The following is a 13,628-nucleotide window of genomic DNA, read 5'->3' as shown; positions in this document are numbered from 1 at the left end:
TCTTGTAGGAGAAAATGGATAGGGGCTGTCCCAAGTTCATAAATCTTGTGAACAATAAATACTATGTAGTTGTAATCCTGTGTTTCTGGTCATAGTTCTTCATTTGATTCCATAGTAATTTGTAAATAATTGAATATGGGATGTACTTTTTCTTTCCTAGCAGTTTTATGCTACATTTTATATAGTCAACCCCTGTTGTGACTGTAATATATTATTAGGAAGCAAATCAGGACTTTTTCTTGTAAACTGTACTTTTATTCCAAAAGGTTACTATGGTATGAATTAAAAATGCTGCATTTGCTAGGTATAGTAGCTCACACCTGCAATCTGAGCTACTTAGGCATCTAAGCCAGGAAGATCGCAACGCCATGCTAGGCAACTTAGTGATACTTTATCTCAAAATTAAGAAAACAAATAAAAAAGGCTGTGGATGTTACCCTGTAGTAGAGTGCCTCTGAGTTTGATATCCCCTCAGTACTGGAAAAAATTTTAAAACTGTGTTGGGGATGTAACTAAGTGGAAGAGTACTATACTTTAATATACATCAGGTCCAGAGTTCATCCTCAGAACTTCCAAAAAGAAAGCAAAGGCCTATACTTGATAAGATGTCTTTTTTGGGAAAGGTCAAGCTATTTTATTAAGAGTTTTGGATATGCTAAACTGAAATTGAACCTCCCAGTCCCAGAAAATTTGGGTGTTTGTCTGAGAATGGGGTGTTAGGTGGAAATTTTTTTTGCCATAATAGACAATAGAAAACTCAGCAATAGTCATAGTATGTCAAGTTTCAGCTTGCATATGTGATTTACAATAGTAATATTTATACAGTAAGATAGGAACATTTGTTCATACATGGTCTTCTGTTTCTTTGCATAGGTACTTAAAACGATTTAAAGTCATGAAACCAAAGGTCTTAAGGAGCTGGTGCAGGCAGATTTTAAAGGGATTGCAGTTCCTGCACACTAGAACTCCACCTATTATTCACCGGGATCTGAAGTGCGACAATATTTTCATCACAGGACCCACTGGATCTGTGAAGATTGGTGATCTGGGACTGGCCACCTTAATGCGCACATCATTTGCTAAGAGTGTCATTGGTGATTAGCACTTTATAGTTTACTGCTTGGATATATCTATTGTATAGTTCTAGAACAGGAATCAGTTAACTATGGCTCCTGGGTCAAATTTGGCACAACACCTAATTTTACTTATTTTTTTTAGGGAAGAGTCTACAGGGTGTTCAGGGTCTCACTACTAGATTGGACTTGTGGTGATTCTCCTGTTTATAGCCTCCCAAGTGATGGAAGTATAGGCACGTGCCACCATGCCCAGTCTTAATCACCTTCTCAGTGTGCCCTGTGGGCGGGGCTGGCAGGACAGGCCCCTACTCCTTGCTTGCAGGCACTTTAATCCACTGAGCTATTTGGCTGGCCCACAATACCTATTTTTATAAATCAAATTTTATCAGAACACAGCCACATTCACTCACTTATGGATTGCCTATGACTGCTTTTGTTCTAGAAAGTTGAATAATTGTGAGAAAAACATATTACGGACTGCAGAGTGCAAAATATTAACTCTCATTTCACAGAAAAATTTATGAACCCCTGGCTTAGACTGAATATGTTTCAAAATACCTTATATTGACCTGAAATAGAGAGATCTTACTGTATTACTTTTGAGGGATATATTTAGGTTTACTGAAAAGTTCTAAGGATTTAAGGAAGAGAGTTTACTACGTTAATTAAATATGATTGGAGTGATAGCTCAGTGCCATAAGTGCCTACCTGGCAAGCGCAAAATTCCGAGTTCAATCCCTGGTACTGAGAAAAAAAAAATTGAACTAAAATTGATAGAAATGAAAACATCAGTTGTAACCTAATGTTGAGTGTTCCAAATTGTATTTCATTACCATGAAGAGGTTTGAAAATTCTTTTGTTTTGTGTATGTAATACAAATATTATACTTAGAAATTAATATAGGTATTGTGTGGGAAAAGAATCTTGGTGGATATCTTTTTCTCTTTAATGAAAATTATTTTATAGGAACTCCTGAGTTTATGGCTCCAGAGATGTATGAAGAACACTATGACGAATCCGTTGATGTCTATGCTTTTGGAATGTGTATGCTAGAAATGGCTACTTCAGAGTACCCTTATTCTGAGTGCCAGAATGCGGCTCAAATATACCGTAAAGTAACCAGTGTAGGTATAATTTTATTGTTTTTACTTCACAAATTGCCATATTTCTTGTTGAAGTTCATAAAACTGACTTAGTAAAGCCTAATTTGGGGAGTAGGGGCATTAAGTGGTAGAGTACTTGTCTGCCATGTGCAAAGAAAGAAGAAAAAACCTACAAAATTACCCTAATTTTGCTTTAATTATATGTAACAGTAACAATTCAACAATAGTAATGAGGCAAGCTTTATACACTATATCTACCCTCTTGGGTCATCTATAATGTTCTATATTAGTGTTTTAGGGAAAATTTTATATAGATATATCATCTACATTTGTTCTTTCTAGTGAACTTTCAGATATTTACTACATTAACCTTATTTTTCAAAGCTGAATTCTAGGGATTGACTAAGAGGCTTTGAAGGTTTCTAATAGGTTTAAAAGCCTGAGGGCTGGCCAGATAGCTCAGCAGACTAAAGCGCCTGCATAACCAGGGATCTGGTTCAATCCCCAGGTTGTTGTGCCAGCCCTGCACCTGGGGCATGCTGAAATGCGATTGAGACTAGGCGTGGTGGCGTGCATCTGTAATCCCAGTGCTTAGGAGGCTGAAAACAGGAGGATCACTAGGAGTCCGATCCATGTAGTGAGACCCTGTTGACCCTGTCCTAAATACATTAAGAAAAGTAAAAGCCTGATTATGAGAGGGCATTCAAAATACAGTTCTTTACACACACACACACACACACACACACACAAATTGAAAACTACTGTGAATTCTTTAAAAAGTTATTACACTAAAGGACACATTGCTATTAATCTCCCTTAAAATATTTTCCCTTGCTCTGAACATACTTATCCTGTTATTCTTACCATTTTCTGAAGCATTTCTGGAAGTTTTCTTTCATGAATGCCTTTAGTTAATTGCATTATTGTGGCTGAGTGTCCTGAATCAATTTAAAATATTTATGATTCATGGTCATTTTGACTTTTTAGAAGAGCTAGGCATTGTACAATACTAGATCTGATAAATAAAGTGGATAAAAACACATGTTATATAGTGTTTTTACAAATGTTCATTTTCATTGGATGGTCCTTGGCAACAGTATTCACTGAAGCTTTTATGATACTCAAAGATTCCTAGTAATGAGGACTTCCAGAACTGCATCAGAAAGTAACATTAATGGTAGGATAAATGTGTTCAAAGCAAGAGAGTGTGTTGAGGGAGACTAATTCCAATATCTCTTTTCTTACAACTTCTTAAAAGTTTTAAGCATTCACTGTATATTATTATACCTTATATTTGAGCCAGTGCTATGAGGATTGCTTTTGTATTAGAAGTTACAAAGAGAGGGGCTGGCCAAATAGCTCAGTGGATTAAATCGCCTGCAAGCAAGTGCAGGGAAGGGGGTTCAATCCCTGGTCCTGCAGTGCCGGCCCTGTCCCCGGGGCGCACTGAGACAGCAATTGAGACTGGGTGTGGTGTCACGCGCCTATAATCCCAGCTCTTGGGAGGCTGTAAATGGAAGGATTACTATGAGTCCGGTCTAGTAGTGAGACCCTGAACACCCTGTAGACCCTTCCCTAAAATACAAAAAAAGAGAAGTTACAAAGAGGGAAATAGACCTTTTGTAGATGTGAAGGGGACCAAGAGATGGAGGGAAGAGGAGTGGAGGAGAGGGCAAAAGGAAGTAGAAAGACTTAAGAAGTGTTATACACATGTACCAACTTCCTCTGATTAATATAATCATTATATACTGCAAACATGTACTAATAAAAATTAGCTGGGCCTGGTGGTACACACCTATAATTCCTGCACCTGGTAGGCTGACACATGAGGATCATCTCAAGTTCAGTGCCATCCTGGGCTACATAGTGAGTTCAAGGCTAACCTGAAGTGTATAGTCAGAGAGCCTGTCTCACAAAACCAAAAAAATGTTTTTTAAATCAATTAAAAAATAAGAAATTATAAGAAATGTAAAGAAAGTGTTTTCACCCTCCTAGAGCTTATACTTCTAGTGGAGGAATAAACGTAAATTTATAAATGAGTATAAAATGTAGAAATAGAGGATTATTACTGTTTAAGAGGACTGTATCATACATAGTTTAGTGGTCAATGATTGGCCATGAATGAAATTGGTAGTTGTGGGTGGCTATTATTAATAGGTAATGTTTTAAAAATTCCTATAAACAGTAAACACTAAAAATACTGTTACTTTAAATATACCTATTAAAATTATAAAAGTTAAAATGGAATGTGAGGCATTTTGATGTATATACACAATGTGGAATGATTAACTCAAGCTCATTAATATCCATCACCTCAATTGCTAGTCATCGTTTGTGTTGAGATGTTAGAAATTTAATTTCTAAGTTGTATTGAATATAGATTATATTATTATTGACCGTAGTCACTGTGTTGCGCAATACAGATTAAACATACTTCTCTTGCCTTAATTGCAGCTTGTAACCTTTGACTAATGATGTCCTGTTACCCGTATCTCTCCTGTGCCTCTGATAACCATCATTCTCTTTTCTACTGCTGAGTTCGACTCCTTTTTAGATTTTACACATAAGTGAGATCATACAATATTCAGGTTTTTGTGCCTGCTCATTTTTACTTAGCATAATGTCTTCTTAAGTTAATCCATTTTCTTTTTTTTTGCTCTGAATGCCTTCAATGCAGGTTTGGATGGCTTGAGTTGTGGGGATCGAACCACAGCCTCCTGAGCCTGACAGCTTTGGGGAAGCAGCCACTTAAAGAACTGAGCTAGGGCCAGGCCCTGGAATCCATGTTCTTAAAAGTTACAAATTCCTTCTTTTTAAAGGCTGAATAGTATTCTGTTATATACCATATTCCATGTTTTCATTCTCCATTAATCCATTGATTGTTATTTAAGTTGTCCCTATATCTGTTGTGAATGGTGCTTCCATAAACCTCAGGGAATTACAAGCAGTACGTATTTAGAAGACCAGAATGACAGACATTTTAGCATGACCCCACTATTACACATTGCTATCTTCAGTGCAGTCGCCCAGTTCACAGGTATCAGCATACATAGTTAGTCAGGGTGAGAATCCCACCAAGTAACTGCTAGTTTCAACAACCTGCTGATAGTTCTCAGGATCATTGCCTTACCTAACTTGTATGTATAAATGTATGACTTCGCCCCTGTCATGTTTCCAAGCTTTTCTCCTTGCCCTCTTTTTGTTGTCTAATCCTCAGTTTCTCACTTTCAATTGTGTTACACCTTCCTATTTGTATTTCTTCTTTTGAGATCTTATACTAGGGAGACTGTACGATATTTATACATGTAGGTCTGGTTTATTTCACTTATGAGTACATCTTCTAGTGGCATCCACTTAAATATGAAGGCTTCCAGTTTATCATTCTTTATAGCTGAGTAATACTCCATTGACAGACCTTGTCAGATACAAAAGTTACCTTTTTTGTTATATAGGTCTTGTTTTTATCTTGGTCTTAACCATCCAGCAGAAAAGTGTAGAAACGAGGTATGAAAAGTGAAGCCATGTTAATATGCAGAGCCGTGGAAGGCTCAAGTCAATAGATTCAGACATTGCCAGTCCTGTGGATAACCCACTACTATTGTGGACTACTGGACTATATTGGAATATTTTGCTGAATTCATGCATGTACAATATTTGGATGGCAGGGCTGGTGAGATGGCTCAGTGGTCTAAAGCACCTACTTAGAACAAGCTAAGCTAAGCAAAACATAGGGACCACAGTTCAATCCCCCAGTACCACATGCCAGCCAGCCCCGCCCCCTGGTGGGCAGAGCTGGCCACACACAAAATATAAATAAATAAATAAATAAATATTAAAAAAATATTTGGATGGCAATGAAATACCCATCTCTGATGAAACTAAACATAAAAAGGAGATATAAATGAAGGACAATTATGTATCTGTATATACAAAATTGTTAGGATAGATATATAGCCACTTTCTCTTAATTCAATAAGAAAGATTTGTACTAATAGTGTTTGGACAGGATGTCATGTCGGCATCTTAAGCTATGAATGACTACTACAAAGACAACAATATACAATGTATTGTTGTAACTCTCCTATCAACCAGTTTTGAAACTGTCTCATTGTAGTTCTTTTCTCAATAAAATTAAAAAAAAAATTTCAGGGAATTAGATAGCTCTTCAACATGTTGATTTCAGTTTCTTTGGATGTATATCCAGTAGTTGGTTTGCATCAGTAGTTCTATTTTTATTGGATTTTTTGTTTTTGAGGTCCATTCATATCTTCTCCATAATAGTTATATTAATTTATGTTTCCACCAACAGATTATAAGGGTTCCCTTTTTTTTTTTTAAGATTTATTATTTACTTTCCAGGCTTCTTAAACATCATTTCGTGTGTGTGTGTGTGTGTGTGTGTGTCCAGCTCAGCCCACCAGGGGGCGGGGCTGGCTGTCATGTGGTGCTGGGGGATTGAACCGCGGTCCCTGTGCTTTGCTAAGCTTGTTCTAAGTAGGTGCTTTAGACCACTGAGCCATCTCACCAGCCCAAGGGTTCCCTTTCTGAAGCAATTGTTCCATCACTCTGTCTCTTCAAGGTCTTGTTCGCTTTTATTTGCATCCTTTCTAATACTTATTTTTCATCTTTTTATAATAGACATTATAGCAGGTATGAAGGGGTACTTTTTTTTGAGACAGGGTCTCTGTGTAGTTCAGCTTGTCTTGAGCTCACTATGTAGCTGAGGCTGACCTCAGACTTGCAGTGATCATCCTGCCCTAGCCTTCCTAGTAATGGGCTTACAGGCATGTGTCACCATAGCTGGTAGGAACACCATTTTTAATGCATGCAGTAAACCAGATACATTAATCTTTAATCCCTACAAGAAAGGTAGAATTGTTAGTTTATAGATGATAATTCCTAGTTAGACATTGTGACTTGGCCAACTTCCCACAGTAATTGATAATGGTGGATTTTAACCTTAAAGCTGTCTGACTAGTGGTTTGTAGATGAAGATAGTAAGACAGCAGCATTATACAGAATGTAGGACATTGCATAGGACAAATGACCTAGTTTCTTCAACAAAACAATTTCTTACAAAAGGGCAAGGGGTCTTTCATACTTTATAAGAGATTTAGAAGTAGTGTTAAGCTCCTAAATGTTTAACAGCTAAATCTGAAAGATAAAGCACTGATTCTTAGCATTAAGTGGTGTGTGTGTGTGTGTGTGTGTGTGCGCGCGCGTGAGATGTAAATACTCCTGCTATGATTGATAAGTTACTGGTATGATCTTACACCAGAGTTTGGGAAGGTATGCACAATGGCGCTATTTCTACCACATGTATATTGTAAATAACCTCAAATGCATGAATAATGGTAAAATGGGAAGTGATGTTTTCAGTATTTATTGTTTTGTCTATTATAATTTATTTAATTATAACTTTACATAATCCAGTTTTAAAGAAATGATTCTTTACCAATTAATTGGCTTGCAAAGTTTCTGAAAATATAATCGCTTGTGAGTTGCTGTGAGTCTCTTCTAGCACATGTGTAGGGCTTGCTAGGATCTTGATTTGAAGAAAACAACTATAAAAAGACATCATTTACAGTGTTGAAAATTTGAATGTGGATTGTATATTAGATGATAATGAGAGATTGTTCACATTTAGGTGCGATAATTGTATGATTGTGTTTTAAAAGGTGCTTATTTATTAGAAAAATTTATGGATGAAGGGACACAATACCTTAGATTTGCCTTAAAATACCCCAGGATATGAAAGATCTGTAGTCAGCCAAAACAAGGTTGACTCACTAATTATTATTATTGAAGATAATGATGGTTATGTTAGGCTTAATTATGCTAGTCTACTTTTTTGTACCACTGAGGATTGAACCTAGAGCCTTCACACTGCACTACATGCTTAGTCCCCCTTATTTTTTTAATTTTTATTTCAAGATAGGATATCCTTACTTTACCCTGGTGGGCTTTGAACTTGTGTTCATCCTGCCTCATCCTCCCAGGGTGTGCCACTACACATAGCTTATTGTTCTATTTTTTAGTACTATACATTTGAAGATTTCTATAAGAGCTCAGGAAAAATTATGAAATTAGTGATGCATGTCTATAATGTCAATACTCTGAGAGGCTGAGGTAGGAAGATTGCCAGTTTTAACCTTGCTTGGGCAATTGAACAACTTAGTAAGACCATATCTCAAAAAATTGAAAAGGGAATGTGAATGTAGCTCTGTGTGAACATCCTGAGTTCAATCATTAGTACCACCAAAGTGAATGAATGAATGAGCTCAGAAAAAAAGAGGTAGAATGTCTTTTTTTAGTTTGGGTTCCTATTTTGGATAACTCTAAATGGAATGGTGTTTTGTACATGATTCGTAAGTTATAATTCTCCAGATATTTTCATTTTGGAGCGGAAAGAGGCACGCAGAGGTCAAAAATGGGTGCAAGGTCAGTGAAAAGGTCAGCGGGAGCTGTTTTTTCTTTCTCGAATCAGATTTTGCTGTTACATTTCAAAGAGCTTTTTTAAAATAAATACAGTAATAAAACTGCATTCTTTAATGACTGTGTATTTTATATTGAAATCATGATGATATAACATATGATGGTGAAGTTTTCAATTCTGTGTACTGTTACGTAGTGTGACAGGCCTAGAAGAGATCTTAGATTTCCTCAATCCATGACAATTATTTTAGTATACCTTTCTGTTTCTAGCTTAATTAGGAATTTTCTATTGAATGATTATAATAATACTTGGATTCTTCTTAAAAATCTAACTCATAAAAGGTAAAACTGTAAAACAGGCAGATTTAGGCAGCTGACTAAGTTATAGAAACATGAATTATCTGAATTGCATTAATTTGTTTTTAAATTTCTAGAAATGGGTAATTATGAGGTAGGTTCTTTAGATATTTTAGTATTCTTTAAGGATAAAATAATATGTATGTTTCAAATGTTTTCATTATGTGAATATATTTTTCATGCATGCGTATATAACTATACAACTATAAGTATGTGATTGTTCTTTGCTTCTAGCCATTCTAGAAGACTTTGAAATACATTGAGTTGGGATATTATTTTTCTAGTTGAGATTTTATTTTATGTAAATGTTAGGATCCTTTTTCCTTACTTGATATTACATTATGAGAATTCCCCATGTTATTAATTGAAAATAGGTTTAGATTCTATTTTATATACATAAAAATAATATATGTTTGATTTGTAGGTTTATATTATAATTTATCACTTATCTGTAGGACTATGACAAAAATATTTCTCAATGTTACTAAACTTATACTATATGCATGTATTTATCTCATTTAAAACTATGTTGTGGGCTGGTGAGATGGCTCAGTGGTCTAAAGCACCTACTTAGAATCAAGCTTAGCAAAGCACAAGGACCGCGGTTCAATCCCCCAGCACCACATGCCAGCCAGCCCTGCCCCCTGGTGGGCTGAGCTGGCCACACACACACACACACACACACACACACACACGTAAATAAAATTAAAAAAAAAAAAATAAAAAAAAAAATAAAACTATGTTGTGGTTTGGGGATAAGAAAAAGTATTTCATGAGTGTCATGTTGATCTGTGCTTTTAATTGTTTAATTTGTAACAAGAAACCATTTTTCTTCACCCAGGGCATAAAACCAGCGAGCTTCAATAAAGTCACTGACCCTGAAGTGAAAGAAATCATTGAAGGATGTATTCGTCAAAATAAATCTGAAAGGTGGGTGCAAGTGAAGTGAAATGACATAACTGATGGATACATTTTTTCCTTTTATCTCGTACTGGGTCATTTTGGTTTTCTTTTTTTTGGGGGGGGAAGGTACTAAGAATCAAACTTAGGACCTCATACTTGCCCATCAGGAACTGTACCCCTGAGCTAAATTCCCATTCCCACACTGGGTCATTTTCTTACCTTTCTGTTGTGCTGGGTATGACTTGAGTAGATGGCAAATCATAAAGTTTACAGTGAAGTGCATCAGTGTATGTTGTTTGCCATTGTAGATGGTGATGCCTACCACCTACCATGTATTGAATTTTCCTTGTGGTGACATTTACAGTGGTGTATGTTGTGGGGGTAGGAGGTGTATATTTATTGTGCCAAGCTTTTGTCACCATTAGCCATCAGTGTAATAGTTGAATCCTACTAGTTAACTTGATTCTTAACAGTTTAAAGTAGATGTTTTTTATTTGATCATTTATCCTTTATCACAGTGGTAGTGAATCTAATATGTATATTTTTAGTAGGAATTTATATTTTTGTATCATTTGTAGTTTTCTCATGGACAACTGCTTTTATTTATTTTCTAATTAAATTTTATTAGTACATTATAGATATACATAATGATCACATTCATCATAGAGAATTTGTACCTACATGATATAACTTGTTTTTTCCATTCCTCTGGCCTCCCTTCATTCTTTCCTCCCCTTGCCATTTACAAAACTTTGTTTTCGTATGTTCTTTCCTTTCTCATTTTTTTTTACTTTTCCTTTCTTATCTTTCCCCCATCCCCTTTCCTTGGCTTCCCTCCCCAGTTGAACATTTTCTTCCTGTTCCACAATACCTATTATTCAATTTGGTCCTTATTTACACTTTCATTTTCTCACTCCAGAGAAACAGTAGAAAATTCTCTTTAATCTTAGCTTTCAGTTATCTTTGAGCCTTGGAAAATTTTAGGTTTAAATTGCTGACTTAATGTTGTGTTTTGTATCTTCTTCAGTCTAACTCTCTCCCAGCTGAGCTATTTAGGCCACACTGTATCTTCTTACTGATGTTGTGTAATGAAAGTGTTATGTTGTTTATAAAAAAAATGTTGTGTATAAAAAATGATTTTTGACCAGTGTTTCCTTGACCTTCCCTTTTTGTTTTGTGAGTTTTCTATCTAGATTTAGCATTACATGTTTAAAAATATTAAAGCTACTAAAGTAAGATTTGTTTAAATATGGCTATTATAGAACATTCTGACAAGTTCATACTGACAAGCCACAATTAGTTTTTCTAAAAAAAACTTGTAATAAGTATCCATAATTTAGATTTATCTTTTTAAGCCATTTACCCATTCATTTGCATTAAGTGAATTAACATTGTTGTGCAACAATTACAACTATACATCCAGAATTCTTTCATTATACCAAACTTGAAATTGGTTCCTACTAAAATATAATTGTCCATTCCTTCTTCCCTATATCTCTTGTTTGTTAATTTCTATTTTACTTTCAAACTATGAATTTCCCTATTCTACGTACCTCATGTCAGTGGAATAAGTTTATACTTTGTTTGCGTTACTTCATTTAGCATGATGTTTTCATGCCTGCTCTAGCATCTATCTAATTTTCCTGTCTTATTATTATTGTTTCACTTTTTTTTTTTGAGATAAGGTTTTACTTTCTGGCCTAGGTTCACTTTGAATTCTCTACAGAGCCTACGCTGGCCTTGAATTCACAGTCTTTCCCTCTCACCCTTTGAAGTGCTGGGATTATAGGTATATATCACCAAGCCTGATTAGCTTTTCTTTTCTTTTTAAATTATGTTTATTGGTATAATTTAGATATACCTAATGATCACATTCATCATAGGGAACTTGTACTGTATATGAAATGTTTTGGTTCCTCTTTTTTCCCTCAATGCTCTCCTCTCCCTTCAAGCCCCTCTCTTCCTTATTTACAAAGCTTTATTTCTATTTTGTCCCTTTTTTGCAGATATTAATGCCTTTTATTCACATTGCTCTATTGCTTCTGTTCAATACAATAAAATCAGAAAGAAATAAATATTTTAAAGAGATAAAATTAGATTTGGCTGTAGGTAATATGATTGTCTACCCAGAAAACTCAGTGGAATCAATTTTAAAACTACTAAATCGACAAGTTCATTATGATAGTAGGCTATAAAATAGTTATATCAATTACCAGCTTACCTGCAGACCTGTAATAACTAGTTAGACAATAAGAAATATAACTAATAGATTTTGAACAAATATAAAAAACCAATAAATATTCATAGCTTTTAAAATGAAAATTGAGGGCTGGAGAGATGGCTCAGTGGTCTAAAGCACCTACTTAGAACAAGCTTAGCAAAAGCATCAGGGACCGCGGTTCAATCCCCCAGCACCACATGCCAGCCAGCCCTGCCCCCTGGTGGGCTGAGCTGGCCTCTCTCTCTCTCTCTCTCTCTCTCTCTCTCTCTCTCTCTCTCTCTCTCAAATAAATAAATAAATAAATAAAATTAAAAAAAAAATGAAAATTGAAAGGTAAAATAGATTTTAAAGCCATTCATAAATTAAAAGATACACCTTGGGTGGTAATATGCTAACATGTTGATTCTCCCAAAATTAGTCATAAATGTATAAAGTATATTGAGAATTTTCTTGGGAATCTGATTGATGTAAAGGTAATTGTCAATAATAAATGTGTATATTATACTATTATATAAATAGTTGGTTTTTTTCTTATTTAAAAAATTTTTCCTTCTTTGGGCCAGGGAGATGGCTCAGTAGAATAAGTGCTTGCCTGGCAAGCGCAAGGGTGTGAATTCAATCCCTGGCCCCCATTTGAACATTTTCTTCATATTTCATAATACTTATTATCGACTTCGGTCCTTGTTTACCATTTCGTTTCAAACAAACAAAAAAAACCCCCAGTGCAATATTTACACATATATGTCTGGTTTATTTCACTTCTGAGTATGGTCTCAAGGTATATCCCATTTACCTAGAAATGCCTTAATTTTATCCTTCTTTATAGCTGGGGAGTACTCCATTGTGCAGAAAGCCACACCTTTTCATCCATTCCTCAGTTGATAGGCACTTAGGTGGTTTCCAAGATTTGGTTATTGCACACTGTGCTGTTAGCAACTTGAGTGTGTTATAGTGCTGTGGTATTTGCTTTTAATTCTTTTGGAAGATACTCAGAACGGGGATAGCTAGGTGAAATGGAACTTCTAGTCCTAGATTTTTTTTGAGGAATCTTCATGTGCATTTCCACAGTGGTTGCACCAGTCTACACCCCCAGCAACAGTGGTTAACTGTTCGTTCTTCTCCACAGCCCTGCTAGCATTTCTTATTAGTTAGTATCTTGATAGTTGCCATTCCTTCTGGGGCCCTTGTGCTTGTTTTAATTTTCATCTCTCAAATGACCAGTTAATATTGAACATTTTGTCCTGTATTTGCTGTTTCTACTTTATCTGAGAATGGTGTATTCATCTCAGATGTACATTTTTTGATTGGTTATTCTTTATGTATTTTGGATATTAGTTCTTTGTATTAAGAATACATGCCAGTTTTTCCAGCACTATTTATTAAAGAGGGTGTCGTTTTTTTCCAGTGAAAGTGTTTGACACCTTTTTCTAAGATAAGGTATCTGTGTGTGTTTGGAGTTGTTTCTGTTTTAATCTGTTGCATTGATCCTTGGGTCTTTATTTTTGCCAGTACCATGTAGTTTTTTTTTTTTTT

General features: G+C 35.4%; 1 protein-coding gene across 1 annotated transcript in view; it reads left to right on the top strand.

Annotated features, from left to right (window-relative positions):
• The window catches only part of Wnk3 (WNK lysine deficient protein kinase 3), a 266,752-nt gene that overhangs the window by 87,448 nt on the left and 165,676 nt on the right, over positions 1-13,628 (top strand). The window contains exons 4-6 of the mRNA XM_023707818.1: positions 874-1,094; positions 2,043-2,200; positions 9,813-9,901. Coding sequence (XP_023563586.1) covers positions 874-1,094; positions 2,043-2,200; positions 9,813-9,901 — 468 coding nt within the window. The remainder of the gene's footprint in view (positions 1-873; positions 1,095-2,042; positions 2,201-9,812; positions 9,902-13,628) is intronic.

The sequence above is a fragment of the Octodon degus genome, unplaced genomic scaffold (assembly GCF_000260255.1).
Source record: "Octodon degus isolate 3935 unplaced genomic scaffold, OctDeg1.0 scaffold00314, whole genome shotgun sequence".
Taxonomy (NCBI): domain Eukaryota; kingdom Metazoa; phylum Chordata; class Mammalia; order Rodentia; family Octodontidae; genus Octodon; species Octodon degus.
This window is presented reverse-complemented; position numbering and strand designations above follow the sequence as displayed.